The 23,658-nt window shown below is 54.5% G+C and overlaps 1 protein-coding gene across 1 annotated transcript in view; it reads right to left on the bottom strand.

Moving 5' to 3' along the window:
- SDK2 (sidekick cell adhesion molecule 2) overlaps positions 1 to 23,658 on the bottom strand; it is a 263,285-nt gene that overhangs the window by 126,344 nt on the left and 113,283 nt on the right. Inside the window, exon 2 of the mRNA XM_059907902.1 lies at positions 14,969 to 15,128. Coding sequence (XP_059763885.1) covers positions 14,969 to 15,128 — 160 coding nt within the window. The remainder of the gene's footprint in view (positions 1 to 14,968; positions 15,129 to 23,658) is intronic.

Genomic DNA, 23,658 nt, shown 5'->3' on the forward strand with positions numbered 1-23,658 from the left:
CAAGGGTCAGAGCTAACCCCCCGCCTCTCTGTCCTTCCCAACATCTGCTCAGACCCTGGGCAGGGGGCCCCACAAACAACCCCACCGGCCCTGACCGTTCTGGCCTTGGTCCAGCACGACTCACCTCTGACCTCTGCCCATCCTCTCTGGGCTTTCCAAAGCCACCGGCGAAGGCGACTTCAGAGATACTTGGTGGAAGAGCTAGACCCGAACCGCGTTAATGGGGCCCTGGGGACCCGCCTGTGAGCCGCCAGCTGGAAAAGGTGATCTGTGCGGGTTGCCAGGCACCGGCCAGACCTCGGTGGAGCTGGGAGCCTGAAGAGTGTGGTCCGAAAGCTTTGCAGCCACTCCACTGGGGACGTGGCGTCCACTCTCCCGTAAATCTGGCCTGGCCTCATGACTTGCCTTCACCCACAGAATGTGGTGGAACATTCCAAAGCCCAGGCCCCGGGAGCCTTGCAGCGTCCACGATGGCCCTCTCAGACCACTGCCCCAGACCACCATGCCACAAAGGATGGTAGACCACAGGAAGAGAGACAGGCAGCCCAGCTGTGCCCACCGTGCCCAGCTCCCGCTGACCGCCCGCTGAATGCAACTTCATGAGAGCACCCAGGAGGGGCCAGCACAGAAACGACAAATCGCGGCTAAGTGACTGAGGTTTGGGGTGGTTTTCTAGACGGCAAGAGGGAACTGACCAGAAGCTGTGGCAGAGGCCACGCTGGGCGTCTCCTGCGGGCATGGTCCCTGCTCTTTGTATGTTCCCTCGGGGTCGAAGGTGAAGAAGCAGCTGCAGTGGCTGAAGCTTCTGGACGTGCCGTACTGTGGGCCGACCTCCAGGGACTGTGCCCGATCTCCTTCGGGGAGACTGTCTTTCTTGGGGACTATTCCCTGTTCTTCAGGCAGGAAGCCCCCCCCTGCTCCCTGCTCACACTGAGCTGTAGAACTCTCCGGCATCTCCCAGCCCCCAGGGGCTGCTGGTTGGAGCTGTAACCCCTGCTCCCAATCTCCCACCCCTCCTCCAAGCCCACCCCCAGGAGGCTCTGCGCCCCAGGGGATTTGGGCAGCCGGCTGGGAGCAGACCTCTTCCTTGGCTAGGGTGGGAAGTTCAGAATCACAGAACCCCCGGCGCCCCATCAGTCAGAAAGCAGAAAGTGGGTCACAGCAGCGACTCCTCCTGGCGGGACAGACACAGGGGAGAGACCACCTGAATCCTCCCACCCTGAGAAATCCCATGAACGGGCCTGATGGGTCTCTGAGGGGTATGGGTGGGGAGAGAGGAGTCAGGCACCAAGTCGGCCCCCAGGAAGCAGGGGTCATTACCAACTCCCCAGGCATCTGTCTAGACCATTTGCCTGCCTGAGTGCAGAACACAGTCAAGATCGAATTAGTTTTTGTGTCCTGGCTGAGAGCCAAGGTTGGGGGGGGTGCCTCCAGGAAGATCTGGGGAAGGGGGAGGAAAGACAGAGGCTCTCAGGGCAACCTGGCGTCTCCAGACCAGCTGTGTGAGGAGGGAGAATGAACATCTCATTTCCATGCACTGAAGTCTCCCTCATGACAAACATATGTGCCTCTGCTGGGGACCACCTCCCATCCCTCCCCAAGGACCTCGGGCATCATCATAAGTCCACTGCCCTATGCCCATCTTTGCGCATTGGTTACCAGGGATTCAGGCCAAATTTACATATGTCAATTTCGGGTGACAGATGATCAGACCCTTCCTAATTTGCATGTTACGTTTCCTAGTGGTAGAAATAAATAGCCTCTGTTCATCAGAGAGCAGCTTTCCTCAGGAGCCTTATCGTGAAAGGCAGCGGAGATGCTTCATGCGCGTGATCTGTCTGTACTCTGGGGAGTCTGGGCGGACGTAGCCACCTGTCTCCAGGGCTGCCCGGATCAGAGAGTAGGAGAGGAGGGGGAGAGAGGGTGTGGCTCATGTGTGCACACCTGTGTGTTCTAGACTGTTCCGTGTAGCGGGGCCGCCAGCGGGTCTACGTCCCTCGCTCCAGCCCTGATTCACAGCATGACCCTGGATGTGTCGCTTTACCCCCTGGGCCTCAGTTTCTCCATCTATACAATGGGAGGCCTAGTAACATCCTCCTCCAACCACCCAGTGAGCATTAAACTCAGTAATGAGGGCTCACGTGGGCCGTGGATGGGCCCCCAGAGGTGTGCCAGCTGCACAAGTGTCAGTGAGGACACAGGGAGCGGCCCCTCCCCGCCTGCCCCAGCTTCAGGGGGAACCCACGGCTGCAGGGAAATGCCCTCCCTGCCCCACTCCCAAGGGTTCTCAGGGCTGTGAAGCCTCAGAGTGATGTTCTGAACCACGGGGACATAAAGAGGACTCAGCGGATACCCAAGGGGAGAGAAAGGAGAAGGCAGAGCCTGAGACCCAGGGCCTGGGAATGACCCCCACCCCTAGCTTGCTGCGTCCCCCGCATATCCTGAGATGCTCAACCTGACGAAGGAAAAATCACCGAATCTAACTGGATCTTGGAGTCTTCGCGTTCGCCCATACGCGTAGCCCGATGAGATCCAAGCAGCGCTGGATGGAGACTCAGGGGGCCTGGGAGTGAATTCTAACCCTGACATTAACTCACGCCCCGTCTCCAGGGGCAAGTCGTCTTCCTCTCAGGCCACGGTGGTCTGTAAGGTGGCGAGCTTGGCCTGGGGGCCAGGGAGCCATCCTGTGGCTGTGACTCTCCCAAGGCCCCAGGCGTGTGTCCCCCGGCCCCCAGGGCCCTTTGCTCGAGTCCAGCAAGGCAACACCTACCACCCGTCTCCGGCTTCCTCGGCAGTGGGGGGCCCACCCCCTTCCCAAGCCAGGACCCATTAGTGAGAGTGAGGAAACAGGTTGCCACGGAAACCGAGACAGCCAGTGTTTTAGAATCTCTTGCTTCTTTTTTTCCCTCTTTCCCCTCACATTTTGAACTTATTCATCTTAATTGGCATAATTATTGCAACGACACCCTGAGGCCGGGAGAGCCAGCCGTGCCCCTTGCTGCCCACCACCTGCCCTGGTCCTCCGGGGCCTCTCTGCCCGCCTCTCTCCTGGCTTCTCCTGTCACTCCCCATCAGAGTGGCTGGTCCCCTTGGGTCCAGGATGGACCTGTCCTAAAGCAAGGGGAGGCCTCCACCCCCGGGAGGGGGATAGGCCAGGTTTTAGGGCCTCAGGACCCTGTCAGGAGGTGTTCTTGGGCACCTGCAGGGACCGGGCCTGGGCTGCTCCAGGTAACGGAGACCCCTTCCACCAATGGCCTCAGCCTTCACCAAGGCTTTAATGAGCAGGACCGCCCAGAGGAGACCAGGGTACAGTACCGACACCTGGGGGAGCTGGTGCCTTCCATCCACGGGGTGAATGCGCGTGGGCCAGGCTCTCAGAGTCTCTGAGCCTCTGGCCTCGTCTGAGCAATGGAGCTGTCACACCCGCCCTGCGCGTCCCGCACCGAGGACCAAATGCAAATGCAGCACTGACGAAAGTTAACTCTGTGCCACAGCGAGTGCAGTCTCCTGGGGGCAGGAGAGACCCCAGGAGGGACCAGAGGGTGGCCAGCCACCTCCAGCCTCTCCCTCCCACGCCAGGCCCCTGACCCTGGCTCCAGCTAGGAGAGTCTGGGGTGCACTGCTGCCTCACTCTACATCGCTGGTTCTCAGTGGGGGTGATGTAGCCCCCCCCCCCCCCCCCGCCCAGGGCACATTTGGCAGCGTCTGGAGACATTTTTGGTGGTCACATTTCGGGGAGGGGGTTACCAGCCATCTAGTGGGTCCGGTCCACGGATCCTGCTACACACCCTACAACGCACAACAAAGAATAACCCTGCCCCGAACGTTACGAGCGCCCAGCTCGAGAAACCCCACTCTCGTTACTACCTTCCTCACGAGCAGCACGGGGTGTCCTCGGAGGGTCCCTCAAACTCTGCTCCCACCCCGCTGCTGCGGGCCCCCTTGGGTGCACAGGCGGGGAGAGCAGGGCAGCTTCCTGCAGCCTTCCCCCCACCCACCCCGGGATCCTTAGGAGCCGGAAGAGGGGCTTCCGGGTCAGGGAGAGGACAGCACGCCTGGCTGGGGGCCTCTTCCTTCTCCTGGTCCACCTCCCCCATCCCTCCCGGAGGATTACGACATTTCTAAACTCGTTAACTTTTAATTACTACCTTCCCTCTGCCCGCGTACGCTGGCTCCATGCCATGTACGTCTCTATTAAAATTCAATTTATGCCCATCATAACTAATTTCTGCACTTCAGCTTTCTCACCAGCAGCCCTGAATTTTCAGACAAGGTGTCCAAACTCACGGTCGAATTGGAGTCAGTTCGACCCCGAAGAGGTTGCATATAGACAGATGGGATCTGGCTTTGTTGAGGAAGAAGAGCCCAGACTTCCCAGGAGGGTGGGAATGAGGCCGGGGCCAGAAAGAGTAAGGTGGGGAGAGAGGTAGACGGGATTCGGGATTTATTTGGTGGCTTTCAGGCCACCCTTTCCACTTAACAGAGCCGTCGATGACCAGACACCCTTCTGCATATTTGATCTCATGGACCTTCTCCACCCCTGGGAGGTAGCTACTCGTTGTATTGTTCCCATTTAACAGACTGGGCAACTGAGGCAGGGATGAAGTAGTTTGCCCAAAGGCATACAGTGAGTCAGGGTCGGGACTGAGATTCCCATTGAGGGGATGCTGAGGCTGAACCTTGGAGTATCAGGTAGAAGAGGTGTGTAAGGACAGCACAGGTGGAGGAGAGAGGCGAGCAAAAGCGCAGTGACGTTAAATAACAGAGACCATCAGGAAATCCGTCCTTCAGCCCATTAGTGCAGGGGGTGGGCGAGAGAAGAGGCTGGAAGGAGAGGCAGGACCAGGCATCAGCTGGCCGCCACCATCACGCTCCTCCCGACGTCCGCTTCTTCACTCCCGTTTTGCCTTGAGGATCCCCTACACTGAGTGCCTCCTTCACTGGCTCCTCAACTTGCCCATCCCACTCTCCTTAGGTCACCGGACATCCGTGTCCCTAAATCTAGCCAAGAGTTGCAGCAGTTGACACAGTTGACCACTTGGTCCTTCTCAAAACACCCTCTTTCCTCCCACGACACCCCGGTCTCCGTTTCCTTCCTCCGTCTTGGCCTCTTGGCCTCACTGTGCTGGGCTGACTGTCACCTCCTTTCTTCTGTCTACGTTCTGGGACCCTAGTGCTCTCTCCTCTGTGCTGGGTCTGCTCCCTCACCCTCCCCATCCCCATGGTTGTCATGGTCACGTGGACTCCGAAATCAAGACCTCCAGCTCGGGCTTTTCTTCTCATCCACTTGCCTGTTGGCCGTCTCGACCCGATGTCTCGCCAACCACCCACCACCATGCGCAGCGACGTCCCGCAAAGCCCCTGCTCTTCTGGTGCCTCCTTCCTCAATCGCCTCACCGCCTGCCTTCCTCCCTTTACTGGCCATGCCCAGCTGATCGAGTCTCATCAATTCCACCCCCCACAGAAGTCTCAGACCCATGCATTCCTCCCATCTCCACTGTCACCAAGATGGTGCAAGCCATCACCTGTTCCCACCCAGCTGCTGGGCTAAATATTTTTTAAGTGGGCATCCGATTGTGTCCCTTCCCTGCGAAAAACCATTCAAGGGCTCCACACAGCTTTTCGCAGAAGATAAGAGCACCCCAGGACAGAGGACAAGCCCCACCTTGGTCGGCCTGTCCACTTCTCCAGCTTCCTGCCCTCCCTGGCCTTCGTTCGGCGCCCCCCGCCTCGACATGGGGACGCACCGCTCCCTGGGCAACCCATCCGCCCGCCGCCAGCCCTGGCTTAACTCTGTGCATCCGGGTCTCAGCTGCCTCACTAACGTCTTCTTTGGCCTGTGCTTTCCCTCAACAGCACTTATCAAAACTGGAGTCCCGTGAATTCCCTGGTGGTCCAGTGGTTAGGGCACCGCGCTTCCACTGCAGGGGGGCATGGGTTCGATTCCTGGTCCGGGAACTAGGATCCCGCGTGCTGGGCGGCGTGGCCAAAAAAACCCCCCAAAAAACAAACAAACAAAAAAAAAACTGGAGTTCATTAATACCTGTAGAATATTTAAACCTGCTTCCCCTCTGAACTGTATGATCTATGTGGGCAGGGGTCTTCCTGTCTTATTGAACACAACGTCAGCTGCACCCAGCACCTGCTGCGCCAGGAGAGCTGCCCCCCATTCGCTGCCCGGCCACACCCAAGGGCTCTTCCCTTCTCCGTTCAAGCTCGACGACTTCCAGAGGCTGCCCGAAACCTCTCTAGGATACTCTCTTGGCCTCCAGCACCTGCTGTGGCCCCTTGGTCCAGGCGCTTACGGGCCATGAGTGCACACCTTGCCCCTTGGCTGGAACCAACATTTCTAAAGGGCAGCAGGAAGGGGGGCAGGTCTGGCACTGCCTTTGGTCTTGTCCTCCTTGCCTAGCTCCGTGCCAGGCAGGCAGAAGGTCCTAAATCTCCATCTGGTGAACGAATCAGCATCTCCTGATGTTTCTTCATCAGGCTTGGAGGGAGAAGACCTGGTCCATCTTAGTCCTATGACTTTGGGCCCTGGGTGGGGAGCTGAACCAGGAAGATGCAACCCTCATGTCTCTTCCCTTAGGAGTTGCTGACGTCCAGGGATTGAGAACAAGAACCTAGGTGAAAGTGGCCCTCGCGGGCCAAGCATGGGGTAGATGGCCATCTGGAGTGTTCGTTATCAAGAGTCAATGTACGTGAAGCACTTAAAGCAGGGCTGGGCCATGCTACATTCCATATGTTAGCCGTGAATAGTTCCTCTGCCATGGTTTAGAAGAAAGCTGGGCCCCAGTGCCACTGCCCTGGCAGAGGACAAGCACGGCAAGACAGCTCGGAGCAGGGGGTGGGACACAAGCTTGGGGTCTGAAAGATCCTGGGTGAAACCTGGCTCTCCAGATCTGGCTGTGTGACCTTGGGCAAGTCGCTGGACCTCTCTGAACTGTGATTCCTAGCTATGAAGCAGAGATAATAATAGCACCTATCTCCCAGAACCACTGCGGGGAAGAGCGTGGCTTGGTTCCTGGCACCCACGTGGCACGTGCCCTCTGGGAAGCCCACCAGCCTCTGCCTCCCTGGCCTCTGCTGCCTGCTGTCACTTCTAAGGGGAGGCCAGAGGAGAAGGCAGAGACAAAGCAGCTGGCACTGGAGTTTCTTTTCATCCTCTCCTCTGAAGGATTTCAAAGACTGCAGCTGTTCTGCAGGCGTCCCCTGTTTAGTGACCACAGCCAGGGCCATCTCACGCGTGGGTCTCTGCCTCGACTGGGCTTTCTTCTCCCCACCACCGAGCCTGTGCACCTCCCAGATGCTACAGCTCCACCATAAAGGATGTCGGGCTGGCAGCAGGGCTGAGGACACAGAGGGGGCCAGCCAGACGCCCGGCCTGGCTCACCTGAGCTTCCCCTCCACACACCTGCCCGTCTTCCACATCCAGCAGGGCCCATCTGAGGCCTCGGGGGAGGGACTCAGCCTCAGCTGGTCTCACACCCACACGCTTGCCCCCCAGAGGGTCTGAGGGGCCCCCGGCTTCTTGCCTCTTGGGCCAGAGAACGACACACAGTGACAAAAGTGGGGCAGAAGGAACCCAATCGGGAACCTGTGTGCATCTGTGCAGAAAGGACAAAACGCACTCAGGTTACAGACCTCTTGGATCTGCCACTTGTTCCCTGGATGAGCCCAGCCATATTCTGGAACTTCTGTGAGCTTCGGGTTCCTCGTCTGCAAAATGAGGGTAATAACACTTGCTAGTGTTGCTGTGAAATGATGTATATTAAGTTCTTGAAACCGAGTGAGCCTGGATAAACAGTTTTTCTATGGATACGCATGCCTGATTGCATGTGGGAATCTGTGTGTGTGTGTGTGTGTGTGTGTGTGTGTGTGTGTGTGTGGTCTGCCTAGCTGATTTGTTTTTCCTATTTGATTTTAAGTGTGAGAATAATTATGGGAGAAAGCATTACCCAGGCGGGACAAAATAATCTGGTTGAGGACTCTGCCAGGACGTGGTCACAAGGACGGGAGGTTAATGACCATACTCCTTCCTCCCCTACAGCCACTGCCTGACCTGCCATTTCTTGAGCTGGTGGGATAGTCCCCATGCACGCAGCCCTGGCTGGTGACATGGACGCAAACGGAGACTGACCTGATTCAACCTGGAGAGATGCCCCCCCCATGGGAGGGAAGGGGGGTGGTGGGAGAGGCTCCAGAGGCAACAGAGAGGACCTGACCTTTATATGAGTTACTAACCCACAGGGTCAGGAAGTCACACAAACACATCTATGTGCTTTGCACACTCATAACCATTAAACATGTACATGAGGCTTAAAGAATCATATATAACCAGAGCCCTGTGACCCCTTGGAGGGAGGTGTGCTCACCTGCACACGAGATTTCTGGCGGCTTTGTTATTTGCCCCATTATTCTATCAAGATGACACCCTGTATAATCCTAACAGGTACCCTTTATTTCATGTCTGTTGCACCCGGGACTGGATTTGTCCCATTGAATCTCATTTAATCCTCACGATAACCCTCTAAAGTAGGCATTACTGTGCCCAGTTCCAAAGTGAGAAAACAAACTCAGGGTGGCTAAGTATTTCTGCCCAAAGTCACAGAGCTAGTAAGTGGTAGGAGTGTGATTGTATTCACGTGGGCCTAACCCCAAAGTCCAGGCTATTTCCACTCTGCCCCCATGGATGGATTCAGACCCACAAACTCCCCAGAGTCACTGGTACTCAGAAGGAGGCACTGACTTTCCTTCTTGTAGATGTCTCTCTCTCTCACACACATACACACATCCCTGGCCCATTCTGGTACAGATCCCACTGAGAATAAACACCCTTGGAGACTGAATGGGAATGCAAACTTCTTCCTCTGGAGACGGGGTGGGAAACAGTTAAATTTACGGCAGTGGTTCCAATCTTCTTCTCACTCAACCTGCTGAGTCAATTCAGCCATCTTTCTGCCTGAAAATTGGATATTACCACTCGACTCAAAACCTGGGGTTTGGATGAGATAGAAAGTCCTCAGCGAAAAGCAGTGGTGAGAGAACCATAATGAGAAGCTGACTAATCTCCTACATGATGGGATTTTCAGTAGGCATTCATTCAAAAGGGGAAACGAACATTTTGTTGAGGCAAAAAGCAAGAAAGTGCTAGAAATCCAATGGGGACATATCAAAAGGACTCAAGATCCATCTTGAAGAAGCTCCATTGGCCAACTCTGGGTTACTACGAGCGTCCAAATAATGACGGGAATGGATTAAATTAAGAAAAATTAGATAGAAAAAATTATCCGTGAGTTTGTACTGATGCTAAATTATTTTAAAGGGGATGAGAAAGGAAAGATCTCTCTCAAGAAAGAATGCCAACTGGGCTTCCCTGATGGCGCAGTGGTTAAGAATCTGCCTGCCAATGCAAGGGACACGGGTTCGAGCCCTGGCCTGGGAGGATCCCACATTCTGCGGAGCAACTAAGCCTGGGAACCACAACTACTGAGCCTGAGCTCTAGAGCCCGCAAGCCACAACTACTGAGCCCACGTGCCACAACTACTGAAGCCTGTGCACCTAGAGCCCGTGCTCCGCAACAAGAGAAGCCACAACAATGAGAAGCCTGCACACTGCAACAAAGAGTAGCCCCCGCTCACCGCAACTAGAGAAAGCCCGCGCACAGCAATAAAGACCCAACACAGCCAAAAATAAATGAAAGAAAGAAAGAAAGAGCCAACTAATATAAGTAAAAGGAATGATGGAAAATCTGCTTATCACAACCACCTTGGTAATAATTGATTCAGGTAAGACTCATCAATGACTATTAAACCACTGGGTGGGAGATTCCTGGGGAGGAGAATATTCACAGAGTCTCAAGTTATCATTCAAAGGGGAGACGATACATCAATACCTGGACAAGGGAGAAATCTAGTGAACATCACCTTGACCAGTTGGTAAGACCTACCATCACCGATAATGGTGCAAACTGACTTAGGGTGCCTGTAATTGTGAAGCGTTGAAATGGATGTATATCTACATAATATTCTTGGAGGACATCTTGCAAAACTGGCTGAACTCTCAAAAATGTCAATGCCATGAAAGATAGGAAAGAAAAATTAGCAATAGTTCTAGATTTAAGGAGTCTAAAGAGTCATGACAACTAAATCCAATGTGTGGTCCTTGATCAGATCCTGTATTGAACAACAACAATAAAAATGTCCACAAAGGATATAATTGGGACAGATGGAGAAATTTGAATGTGGACTGTGTGTCAGACAGTAGTATTATATCAATGTGCAATTTCCTGAGTGTGAACATTGTGTGGTAGTTCTGTAGGAAAATGCCTTGCTTTTAGGAAATTCTACTTAGGGGTGAATTGACATGATGTCTGCAACTAACTCTTAAATAATTCAGCAAAAAAGATGCGTGCATCTACGTGTGCATAGAATGAGCAAGAGAGAGTACAAATGATACAAAATATTAACAACTGAGGAATGGTAAAAAGGTATACAGGTGTTTACGGTACTATCTTATAATTCTTCCAAGATTTGAAAATTTTCAAAATAAAAAAAAAAGAAAGAAGGAAGGAAAAATACCTGCTATGAGCCAGGCCCTCACAGGAGGCAGGGGTGGTAAAGTGGACACAGGGGGCTACTGTCTGCCCCACCACCCTTTTCCCTTCTTCTGCTAAGAGCTCTCACCCTCCTTTCCACCACGTGGCTCTAGTGTGGGGGCTGCCGCACAATGTCCTATGGCTCGGAGTAGACACATGATGCAGGCCTGGCCAATCACAGCACTCCATGCTGCTTCCCATCGGGATTGGTCAGGGCAGATCCAAGCTGGACCAATCAGAATCCTTCCCTGGGACTTTCTACATGTAACTCCTATGGGGAAATTCCTTCTACTCTGAAATCATGTGGCTGTGAGCCTGTGATTCCCAAACTTCTCAGTGTCACTCACCACATGAGAATGAAGTCTGAACCCAGAGGTGGGCACAGCTGAGCAGCCCAGAGGGGAGAGGGCCTGGCAGTATCAAGTTCTTGGTTCTGAGATTCCTGGAACCTCCAGGAACCTGAGATTCCTGGAACCTCCAAGGTGCCTGAGGCTCTCACTTCATTCTGTGGTTTATTTGCAGGCTCTCATGTAAATAATTAGAAGGCAAAGTATAATGGGATGTATTATGGACAGTCACAAAGGGCAGAGAGAGGCAGAAACGAGTGTGTGTGTGTGTGTGTGTGTGTGTGTGTTTGAGAGAGAGAGAGAGAGAGAGAGAGAGAGAGAGAGAGAGATTTATTGAGAACACATATGTGTACTATCAGGAGAGGCTTTCCAAAAGAGCTGGAACCCTGCAGGAGAGAGACAGAAGGTTCTGAAAGGGGCAATATTCCAAGTGGAGGGGACAGGACAGTTTGGACAAAGGCAGAAAAAAGGGCATGTGGAAGGAACTGTCCTGGGACCCGTGGTGTGAGGGTCCTGTTTGGTGGGAGTGTGTTACCTCAGATGGGAACAGCAGGAGCTAAAGCAGGTGCTATCAGGGGCAGAACATGAAGAGTTCTGAAGGCCACACTGAGGAGTGTAGATCTTTCCCTGTGGGAACAGCTCATTTTTTTAAAAAATTAATTTAATTAATTTATTTTTGGCTGTGTTGGGTCTTCATTGTGGTGTGCGGGCTTCTCATTGCGGTGGCTTCTCTTTGTTGTGGAGCACGGGCCTAGGCGCGCGGGCTTCAGTCGTTGTGGCACGCGGGCTCAGTCGTTGTGGCACGCGGACTCAGTAGTTGTGGCGCACGGGCTTAGTTGCTCCGCGGCATGGGGGATCTTCCCAGACCAGGGCTGGAACCCGTGTCCCCTGCACTGGCAGGTGGATTCTTAACTACTGCGCCACCAGGGAAGCCCAAAGCATATTTTTGATTAGAGGAAAATCCTGATTGACTTGTCCTCGGGCACACAGCAGGCATCCTGCTGTAACAGCCAGCCTTTCTGGGGGTGAGGAGGCAGGAGGATGAGTTTCCCGAATGGACGTTCCTTTACGTCTCCCTGAATAACTTCCACCCAACCAAGCTCTGAAACGGAGCTTTGTTTTCTAGAACGTGCAGAGCGCAGTTAGCAGAAAGATGCTTAGGACACACACGGAGGAGGCGATGGCTTCAGTCTTTCTTCAACGCGAGGCAGTGTGGCGGATGGTAAAGAATTCAAGTCCTGTAGTCATCTGACTTATATGTGAAGCCCAACTCAACAACTTGACCTTGGGTGGACTGTTTCATCTCCCTAAACCTCAGTTTGTTCATCTGTAGAATGGAGAAAACACTGGAACCTACTCATAGCATTGCTGGCAGGATTAAACAAGGTGCTCTCAGCGCGCCCATCATAACGTCTGCCAGGTAATAAATTCTTTTTCATTGCCCATGACTGTTATCATTACCATCATCAACAGCTGCACCCTGACAACCACCTGGATGCCTCCAGGGGCAGGTTGCTGAGTGTGTCCAGAGGAAGCCCATTCCATCGCTGGGCAAGTCTGAACCTGAAGCCGAGCCAGAATCTGCTTCTGTGTAATGCCCACCCCACGTCCTTGCAGCTTCAGGCACCAAAAGAATGGCTGTGAACCAGACAAAGAACCAACTCTCCTCCTCCTCCTGGGTCCTGCCTCCAGCTCAAGTCAAGGGCAAGGACACCACCAAGAGCGTGGTGTGCCATCGGCATGCTCCTGGGGTGCCCATTCAAGCACGTTCACCAGCCAAGCGGCTGCAGGGGCTTTTCGTGGACACTGTCAAAACTGCCCAGGGTGCCAGACAGCATTCAGGAATGGCTCTGGGTCCCAGCTGAAAACCATCCCAGGGACCACCCCGGGAGGCACCTCTGGTCTCCTTGTGGCTCCCTGGAGAACCGAGGCCCAGAGTGGCCAGCACTGGAGGGCCTCCTGCATCCTGGTCCAGGTCTCTCACCATCCACAGAGGAGAGGGTGGTCCTCCTGCCCCGGCCTCTCCTGCCCCCTCCTTTGCCAAAGTGGCCACTCCCACTGAAACCAAGCAGAACCTCGTGGGGCTCCTGGGCACCAAAGTCTTTCTGTGTCCCCCATTCCTTGTTTGTAGGGAATAGCCTTCAGCCTCCATGACCTTCCCTGAGTCCCAAAGGGCAGATCAGAACAGTTGCTAATCAGGGAAGGGAGGAGTAGTCAAGAAACAATAGTGCAGCCTTGGGTCAGGTCCTGGTTCCCTCTCAAGGGGTACACATAACAGTATCTTTGAGCTCTTTACAGAACTAAAACCCCCAACAAATGGAAGATGAACTATTTGATGAAGCATTCTTCATTTCAGAGAGAAGGTCACAGTTTGATAACCTCAAGAACCACAGAAGCTCATCAAGAGGCCACCTGACGGGCCTCCCTGGTGGCGCAGTGGTGCAGGGGACACGGGTTCGAGCCCTGGTCCGGGAAGATCCCACATGCCACGGAGCAACTAAGCCCATGTGCCACAACTACTGAGCCCGCGTGCCACAACTACTGAAGCCGCACGCCTACAGCCCGAGGTCTGCAACAAGAGAAGCCACCGCAATGAGAAGCCTGCGCACCGCAATGAAGAGTAGACCCCACTCGCCGCAACTAGAGAAAGCCCGCACGCAGCAACGAAGACCCAGCGCAGCCAAAAATAAATAATAAGTAAATTTATTAAAAAAAAAAAAAAAAGAGAGACCACCTGCGGCCAGATTAAAGGAGTGCAGGCCCTGCATACACCCTAATCTTATCTGTAACCCCACCCTTGAACTATTGCTATAAAACTCCTCACCAGATCATCACAGGTTGGGACACAGTTTTTGAGGTCATGAGCCCACTGTGTCCCCCTTTGCCTGGCAAAGCAATTAAGCTATTCTTTTCTACTTCACCCCAAACTGTGTCTCTGAGATTTGGCACTGGTGCACAGAGGCCGAATTTTCGGCTCTCATCACCATCCCATCCAGGCCAGGGCTGGGGCAGAAGAAACCTGGGCATGGGGGTCACCCCAAACTCTGGCCTCCCTGCTTCATGAAGAAAAGGATGGTTTTCTGGAAAGGACCGATTCTCAAGCGATTAAATCCCCCTCCTCTCATTTGCATTCCTGTCCCTGGTGGCAGATTTGTATCAACATCCCCAGGGCAAGACAATCTTGTTTCCCCAGCAAAACCAATTATGCACATCAGGGCTGGGGATTAATCACCAGGCACAGGGTCAGAAGCCAACAAAAAAGGCCAAGATAGGGGGATAGGAGCAGGGGGAAGGAGAGCCGGGAGAAAGGCTGGAGGCTACCCGGCTTGGGGAGTAGCTGCCCCATTGCTCACTCTTCTAGTAGCAAACTTGCCCTCGCTGAGACCCTGTTTCTCTCTCTCTTTGTTCTCCCTTCTCCCCACTTGGCAGTGTCCTGGGGAAGGAAGGGCAGCCCAACCCAGAGCCCAGTGCAAGGGCACAGCAGGGAGTGGAGATAAGCCCAAAGGCCCTGGGGGGGTGGGTCCCGCCTCCATGTCCCCCCTGAATTGCCCTCCCAAATAGAATCTGTCCGCCCCTTACAGACCCCAGGTAGCTGCATGCCCTACCCCTCTGCTGGACCCAGGCCCCTCCAATAGCTCCCCCGAGAGAGCAGGGTTCTTAGTGGGGAGGGGAGGTGGGGATCTGGTCACAGCCGTGGCCACAGTCTAGCTGCTGGCAGTGGGCTCCTCTACCTCAGTCATCACCTCTGCCCCGTCCACAGTTGCCTGGGCCACCCTGTCTGGGCAGCTCGCCCAGCCCACCACCCAGCCATCTTCCGCTGGGTGCAGCAGGGCAGCGTCTTCTCACCCTGGGGAAGGGCGGCCTTGGCCCCCTACTTCTGTCACCCCAGCCTCCCAGCAACACTGGAGCAGGGGCTCCCCCACCCAAACTGCCACACGGTGCCCCTGCCCACTGCCCTGGCTCCCCCTCAGGACACAGCAGGACCCTGGCGGCTGCGTGGGAAGAAGGGGGCGGCACGCTTGCCTGTACTCCAGAGAGAACTTGGTCAGCTCCCTGTCGTTGTGGAGCCACTTGAACTCCAGTGGCCAGCTGCCCTCGGCCATGCACGTGAGTACCAGGCGATTCCCCTCCAGGTGCACCTGCGTCCGCGCCGGCTCCGTCTTGAAGTAGGGGGCCACGTCATCTGCGGGAAACAGAGACACAACGTTGCTGGTTATCACTGGCTCACCTGCCTGCGGTTGCTCAGGTTGCTCAGCTGGAGCCCTGAGGCCCCGAGGCAGACGGGGCAGGTGCAGCAGGCAACCTGCCGAGGTCACATGCCTGGGAAGAACTTGAACTCAGGTCGGTCTGACTTCAGGGCTTGTCTTCAGAGTGAGTTCTCCCCGCCACCCTCCTCCCAGACCCCACCAGGCTCACCACCACTGCTGCCACCCCTTACACTCCAGTACCTTCCATCTCTCTCCCCTCGGGATCCCCATCCAGTACATACCCTTTGCTTCTGGTTTCTCCTTCCAGAGCAGAAGTGGGGGGGAGGGGGACGGCGCTTACCGCCCTTCAGCCAAAGGGAATATAAATGTCACAAGGGAAAGGGAAACAGGGACACCTGCGCTGACAGAAGCGGCAGGTGATGGGGGTGTCCTGAGTCCTGCTTCCCAAGGCTGGAGGAAGCCCTGCAAAGGCATCAAGGGCAGAGTCCCTCCAGTGGGCCCCCTCCACTGCCAGGCTGCTTGATCTTCCATCCCGGGTCCTGGGCCAGCCTGCCTCGGCCTCCCCATTCGCACACCAGGTGGCCGTCGGGGCAGAGGAAATGCCACTGCTGGGCTGTGGGTGTGGGTCCAGCGGTTGCTATGCTCCCTACCCTAACCCTGTGACCTGACTCAGTCCAGCCAAGCACGAGCCCCGCCCCACGGCTGCCCTCGAAGGAGACAATGCACTCCGGATCCCGGACTTCAGGGGACCACTCAGACCAACAGCTCTGGGTGCAAATAGAGGCCTTCTGCCCTCTGGCCAGTGGGAAAAAGGGCAGAAGTGAAACAGACAAGGGGGTTGACAAAAGGACAGGGAGAGAGGGGGGAACAGGGAGAGGGTCTCCGAGCCCATCATTGAGCAGACCTGCCCTTTAGGGGATGGGCTAGGCTGGCGGAGGAGCCAGAATCTGGAAACAACACAAGGACTAAAGCACCTGCTAGGTTCTGGGCTGTTCCTGGGGCTTTAACATACGCTCATTTAAACCACACGCAAGCCCACAACCAGACAGGATCATAATCCACCTTTTAGAGAGCGGTTAGAAACCCGCCCAGGGTAACACAGCTGGAAGGGGAGGAGCCAGCCCTGCAGGTGATGGAGGGAGCGAGCTCCAGAAAGCACCATTCACCAGCTCACCCACTTATCACCTGGCGCTCACAGCAGCGCTCCCGTTGTGGTAAGGGATACGGCTCGGGGACCCCACGGCCACGTGCCGCTAAAGGGGAGTCAGGTCCAGACTTGCCAGACCCAAGTGCAAGCACCTTCCACCCATCACACTGTGCCCCGAGGGGTGGGCAGTGCTCAAAGCCAGGAAGCTGCTGGCAAGCCAGGCACGGGGCATCCCGACCTCCAGCCCCGTGGTGGGGGAGGGGTCCTGGCACCACATCCCGTCTGTGCTCAGCCTGCGACTCTCAGCTGCCTGGGCGTGGACAAGCATTCATCTTTCTGAGTCTCAGTTTCTCCACCAGGAGACACGGGAAGAGAAATAGCCACCTTGATATCTCAAGGGTTCAATGAGATAGGAATTGTGAAAATGCTAGGTCCGTGCTTGGCCCAGAGTAAACGTTCTGCAAATGTTCATTTCTTTCCCGACATCAAAGAGTGGGTGTCCCCACCAGGGTGGGTGTCCCATCATCCTCGGCGCTGGCTGATGCCCCAGGTATGCCTTGGTCCGAGCGCTAACTTTCCCCTGGGGGTCCAGAGGGTGAAAACCATAAGACGCTATTCTTTTGGCCTAAGATATGGAAGAGGAAGGGGCACGTGGCAGGAGTCGGGGAGGGGGTGACTTCAAGGGTGGCAGGGACTGAATCAAGACGCGGCCCGGCAGGCTGGTCAGCCCACTGGGGGTGGGGGCATCGGGGCCCCTCCTGCATCACACGTTGAATCTCTGGAGCATCAGTGGGGCCTCACCCTCAGATTTAACCAGAATCGGGCACCCTTGGTTTTCAGATAAGGCTCAGCACCTGTGACAAAGCCTCACTCTGAGCTTACACACAGACTGACAACTCAAGACAAGCCGTAACGCAGGTCTGGGGCCCAGGTCAACCTGCGGGCTGCACCGCATTCCCATCCCCTCCGTCTCCACTGGGGACTGCGTGACTGAGTCTTCCTTGAACCCCATCCCTGCTACTGACCCTCCCCGTGGGGGTCACCGGGGGGTGGATCAAGGGCGGCTGGAGAGGAGGTGCAGACACGCGCAAGAGGCGCACCCGTGACCAGCCTGCCCCACCTCATCTCTGTGTGATGGCTCAGGTTCCCGTCTCGGAGTTGACGCTGCCTGTTCGCAGGTCTCTCCCTCACTCTTAACGACTGTCATGTGAGCACACTGCCTTCAAGGTGGTTGAAAAGGCACCTCTTGATATGAAGAACCTAGGGGCGGGACAGGAATAAAGATGCAGACATAGAGAATGGACTTGAGGACACGGGGAGGGGGAGGGGGAAGCTGGGGCGAAGTGAGAGAGGGGCATGGACGTATATACACTACCAAATGTAAAAATAGCTAGCTAGTGGGAAGCAGCCGCATAGCACAGGGAGATCAGCTCGGTGCTCTGTGACCACCTAGAGGGGTAGGATAGGGAGGGTGGGTGGGAGGGAGACGCAAGAGGGAGGGGATATGGGGATACATGTCTGCATATAGCTGATTCACTTTGTTGTACGGCAGAAACTAATGCAACATTGTAAAGCAATTATACTCCAATAAAGATGTTAAAAAAGAAAAAAAGAAAAGGTGCCTCTTCTAGAGTGTGTCCTGGGAGAGTGGCCGCCACGCCGGATCCCTGGCTTCGGGGTCCTAGCGCACCTCTGGAGGTGGAGGAGGGCAGAGAGGGAGGCAAGCCCTCATTTGCCAAAGAAAACGATTCCCCACCCCTCGGAGGCAGCCGGCTGGCTCTCAGTTTAACAAATGGACACATTCGCACTTCAAAGGCGCATTCATTCTCCAGCAGCTTTCAAGAGCCCTTTGAATCGCGTCTTTAAGAACCCTCTGTTAGCTCCTGTCATCCCTTGTTTGTTTTAAAACAACAACATTCCCAGCCCCCACTGATTAAATCCCTTCGAGGCGGGCCGACTCGGAGCCAGAACAGTCGGTGTGCGCGCGCGCGGGGGCACACGCGCTCTTCACCCAAACCCTCGCCTCCGCAACCCGGCTCCCTGGGAGATGCGCCCCCATGTCTGCATTTGCCAGGTCGTTCCTCAGGCTCTCCCGGGGGTGGGGTGGGGTGCCCGTCTGGAGCCAAATGGCTTTTGCTCGGATGGGTTGATTCCAGAGGCCGCTGGAGACAATGACTTGGGGGAAGTGGAGGGGGGAGGGATGTGGCTAGCCTTTCCTGAGAACCTGCTGGGTACCCAGCTCAGAGCTGCATCCCTCATCCCAAGTTATCCTAACAAGGCGGTCTGGCAGAAGCCGAGGCTCCCTTCCCCAGGTCCCTGCTATGCGGTCACGCCTCCTTTTCCTGAAAGGCTAAAGGCCCCCTCCTCTCTGGGTACAGGGATGTGGGAGGGAGGCCCTATGCGGAGCCGAGAGCCAGGGCAGGGAGTCCAGCCAGGCGGTTTTCCTGGATGCGCTGGCCCTGCCCCAAAGCAGGGGCACTGGGAGTGCGTGAGCCATCGAAGGAAAGACTCTGATGGGAAAAGGATGCTGGTGGGAACAGCAGTGTGTGCGTTTGTGTCTGTGTGTGTGCGTGTCTTTGAGCGTCTGTGCCTGTGTGCATCTGTGTATGTACGTAGGTATGTGTTCACGTGTGTGTCTCTGTGTGTATGTCTGCATGCATACCTGACGGCATGTGTATCTGTCTGTCTGAGTGCGAATCTATCTCTGTGTGTGTGTGTGTGTGTGTGTGTGTGCGTGTGCTTATGTGCAGGAACAGATTTCTGTGTCATGACTGCACAGGTGGGTAACACAAATCATTGACCTTGGGCAAGTTACTTCGACTTTTTGCACCTCAGTTTCCTTAGCTGTAAATTGGGGATATATTTGTTGTGAGGCTTAAATAAATTAAAAAACATAAAGTGCCTGACGCATGCTATAGGAGAGGCAGCTATTATTATTCTTGATCAGATATGCAGATGGGCAGATTCCCTGGAGGGAAGAGCTCATACCCTGTTGGCAGGGGCCAGCAGCTCCTCTCAACCTTAGTTCTAGGACTGTGCAGTACACAACTTGGACTACTGTACACAACAGGCCTGCTAGCCACGTTCTCAGTGGGAAGGGATAACCGGAAATGGAGGAGAACAGTGGACAGAATCAACACTTTGAAAACATACACACAGAGGATTTTTTAACTAGACAAAGTGATTTGAAAGTTCACATTTTAAAAGACCACAAAAGAATAGCCAAGAAAATTCTGAAAAAGAATGGTAAGCAGAGGAGACTAGCACAGATATTGAACTATATTATAAAGCTGCAATAATTAAAGAAGTGTGTTCTTTCCAAATAGAATGATGAAGCAATGAACGAGAGAGTCCAGAAATATGCCCCAATATATATGGGATATTTAAGACAGGATGAAAGTAGAATTTCAGGTCAGCGGGGAATAGATCAATTATTCAACAAATGGCCTTGGAAAAACCAGGATGCCATCTGGGGGAAAAAAAAATCAAGCTGAATCTCTTCCTCACACTTTACCTCAAAATAAATTCTAGATAGATCAAGGTTTTAAACACGAAAAATGAAATTCTAAAAGAACTAGAAAAAAATCACCAGGGTTTAAAAATATACAATCTTGGTGAAGCAAAGAATTCGCCAAGTACTTTCTAAGTACTACACAAACTCCAGAAAGTCATAAAACAGATTGATACCTTCAACTATATAAAAATCTTGCATGGAAAAAAAATGCTCATAAACAAAAAGCAACAAATGACAAACAGGGGGAAAATATCTGCAACTTCTATCATGGACAAAGAGCTCATTTTCCTGATATAAAGAATATTCCCATAAATCAATAAGAAAAAGATGAACAAACCAACAGAAAAATGGGCAAAGGATATGAACCGTTCACAGAAAAGAATTACAAATAACTCTGAAACACAGACAAAGATGCTGAACCTCGTGATAAGAGAAAGGCAAGGCAAACTCAATATGACACTTTTTTTTTCTATCACTTCGGCCAAGATCTGAAAGTGTGATAATACCCCGGGCTGGCCAGCCTGCGGAGACCCAGGTGTCACGCACACAGCTTTGGGGACTGTCCTTGGTACCACACATATGCAGAACAATTTGGCAATTCTATCGAAACTAAAAATGCACCTCCCCATCCGCCAATTCTTCGAGGAACTTCTCCTCCACACACACCCGTGCACGAGTGAAGTGACAGCATTTCATGGCAACACTATGTTTTGTAACAGCAAAAGCTTGGAAATGACCTGAATGTCTGTCAAAAGGGTGATGATGGTTAAAGAAATGATTGCACCTCCAAACAATACAATTCTCTATAGCGAAAGGCTCTGGAACAAATTTTGAGAGCTACTGTTAAGTGAAAAAAGCAAGGTGTAGAATGAGGTGTGCAATCTGCTACCACTTGTGCATAAGTTTGTTTGTTTGTTTTTTTCAAGGATAAAATCAGATTTGCCTGTATAGGCGCAGGCTTTTTCTAGGGGGTCACATAAGAAACTGGGCTCAGTGACGCTTTAGGGGTGAGAACTGGGTGGCTGGGGGCTGGGTAGGGAGGGGTTTACTTTTTACTCTATGCTTTTTTGCAACTGTTCCGTTGTGTCCCACAGGTATGGATTGCTTATTTATAATCAAATGTGTTTATTGCTTATTTATAATCAGATGTGTGCACACAGCTGCAAACACGTATGTGACTGGGCAGGGTCAACAGTTGCGGGCAGCCCTGCTGGAGATGCAGGAAAGGACAGGCCTTCCGTGTGCATGGGACACGGGGGTGTGGCGTGGCTGGGGGTTCCTGACCACCAGAGCCCGAGCCTCTTGAAGGAAGAGCCGCCTTCAGAGGTAGACAAGAGGCCTCAGTCCTGGGCTTCCTTCTCGTTTCCCAGAACAGCTCAGGGGGCCCCTGGCTGACTTCTCCTCCAAATTCCCACTAAATACACTTATCGTTATCCTTCTACTCCAAGCTCCAGGCTAAATGGCCCCACACAGACGCTTATCTCAACTTCAACCTCTCCCCTCCCTTCAGCCCCCAACACAACAATGTCATCTTTCTCTGGGGGTTCCCTCCAATCTCTCCTGGGATTTGACTTCCCAGCCAGCCCAGGCCTGGGAACCCCACCTCCCCTGGAGCCAGACCCTTGCCAGCTGGCAATGCCAGTCAGGGTGAAGACCTCCACCCACCACCAATGCAGTTAGTTGGCCAAAAGGTGTCCATCTGCCCTCCAGAGCCAGCTTCACGGGGCACCGGGCCTGGACCAGTCCCCTTCCCAGCTCTGAAAGACCCCAAAGCCTCTCCCTCTTAGCAGCTCTCCCTTCTGGGCACGCAGTAACTACACAGCCATCGGGAGTGTCTCTGGAAAGCTCGGGGACGGGGTGGAGGTTGGGATTCTCTCAGACTTTCTCAGCTCACCACCCCCTGGCCTCTGCACCGTCACCTTTGTCCTGGATTTGACCTCCATGTCCTCCTAACTGGTCCCCTCCCTGGAGCTGGCTGGCGGCCACAGACCTAAGCAGGCTGGGCCCCGGGTCAGAGGAAGCAGGGGCTCTGGACAGGCCCCTCTCCACAAACCCCACTTCTCCCTACGCATCTATTCCCGCTGCCTTTATTTCATACGACCTATGGAACGTCCCACACATTCAGTGCTTTATGTCCATCTCTTCAGTTAAGTGACACGGAGAACTTCTCAAGGATGGTACTACCCTTATCCCCATTTTACAGACGAGAAAGCTGTCATGCAGGAACGGTTGGTCTTCTGACCTCGCCACACAGATGGAAATCCAGATCTGGCAGGTTCTAGAGTTCTGGACCTTTCTGTAGGTGACATGGGGCTTCCTTGAGCCGTCCCACTCTTCACATCCCGACCCGTGGCCTCACGGGTGGTAAGTGAGGGATGGTGGCCTCTCTCAGGGTCGTGGCTTGAAGCCACGAGCAGGGGCCACGCCGGTTGTGTGGCAGGGGCATTCTTACCCGAGCCTCCAACGTCACGGCCCTAGGACTAGATCGGGGGTGCGGGTGAACCAGGCAGGCTGACTGGGCATGAGTCCAGAGGATGTTGGAAGGATGATGGGGCAGAACCGTCCAGGGGAGACGGGTCCACCTAGGGGAGGAGGGATTAAGGGAGGTCAGAGTCCAGAAGATGAAGAGAGGTGGGCGGGAGGTGTCAAGTAAAACGAGGCAGGGGTCGGAGCCCCGGGGGCTTCTTGGGAAGGAGCGGCTGACCTGGGGCCCCCATCCCAAAGCTCTGCTCCCCACCTAAGCCCCCAGGTACCACCCTTTCCCTAGGGTCTGGCTTGAAGGTCCCAGTGGGGGAAGAGAAGAGAAACTGGGTTTAAAAGCCAGTTGCTATGCCAACTAAAGTGTGACCTTGAGCAGAGTAACCTCCCGAGCCTCGCTTGTCTGTCCTTGGAAGAGATTCCAACCCCTGCCCCAGAGGCTGCTGGGAGGACCAAGTGAGCGAACGGATGTCAAATTCGGAGCTCAGCGCTTGGCACCTACGGGATGCTCTTTCTGCCCTTCAGACCCCTGGAGGTGACTGCGTGGGGAGGAGATGGGGAAACGGGGGCCAGGGGCGCTATCACTGCCCCACCCGTTTCCCCTGACTTGGAGGCATACCGCTTCTAGAGCCCATAGTCTCCTGAATGTCTCAAATCTGAGCCTTCTGAATCCAGCTCCCTCACGGCCACTCCAAGCTGGCTCAAGAACCAAGTCTTGCTTTGGGATGGCTTCTAAAGCCTTGAGCAAAGGTTCAGGACCCGGGTAGGAACAGCTGGAGCTGCAGGAGCTTTTGCATCATGTCAGCGATTCCTCTTCCTCGGAAACCCAAGAGTCGGTGAGGGGCTGAGCTGTGGCGCTGCCTGGGCGGGGGCTCAGGAGTAGGGAGCTGTGGGACCCGGAAGAGCAGCCACGCGTGGGGGTGTTTGAGCCCCGTCCCCAAAAGAAATGTTCGGGGCGTGCACACAGCAGGCAGACGCTCGCAGGCAGAGGACCCCGGGCTCCCCAGCTGTGCCCCTCCCGCTCCCACCCCCATGCCTGACACGGCCTGCTGGCTCCTGCCCACCCAGCCAGGGCCTCGAAGCCCCCCAGCCCCCTGGTCCCTCCCCTCCGGCTTCCCTTCTCCTCACTGCCTGGCCCACAAATGAGATGCTAATTTATGCCCCTTCCCTGTCTCCTGGCAGATGCCCGGTCCAGCTCAGCCTCGGTGCTGCCTGCATGCCAAGTGCTTCATTAGCTAAGAAAGAAGGCTCTCGCCCTCCTTAATCTAGTCCTCGCCGGTGACCTTCAGGAACCAGGCACCTTCTGACGTCGGGGGCCTGGCGGGGGGCGACAGTCAATTATGCCTCGGCCTCCACAGCTGCTGCT

This window comes from Balaenoptera ricei, chromosome 20, assembly GCF_028023285.1.
Source record: "Balaenoptera ricei isolate mBalRic1 chromosome 20, mBalRic1.hap2, whole genome shotgun sequence".
Lineage (NCBI taxonomy): Eukaryota > Metazoa > Chordata > Mammalia > Artiodactyla > Balaenopteridae > Balaenoptera > Balaenoptera ricei.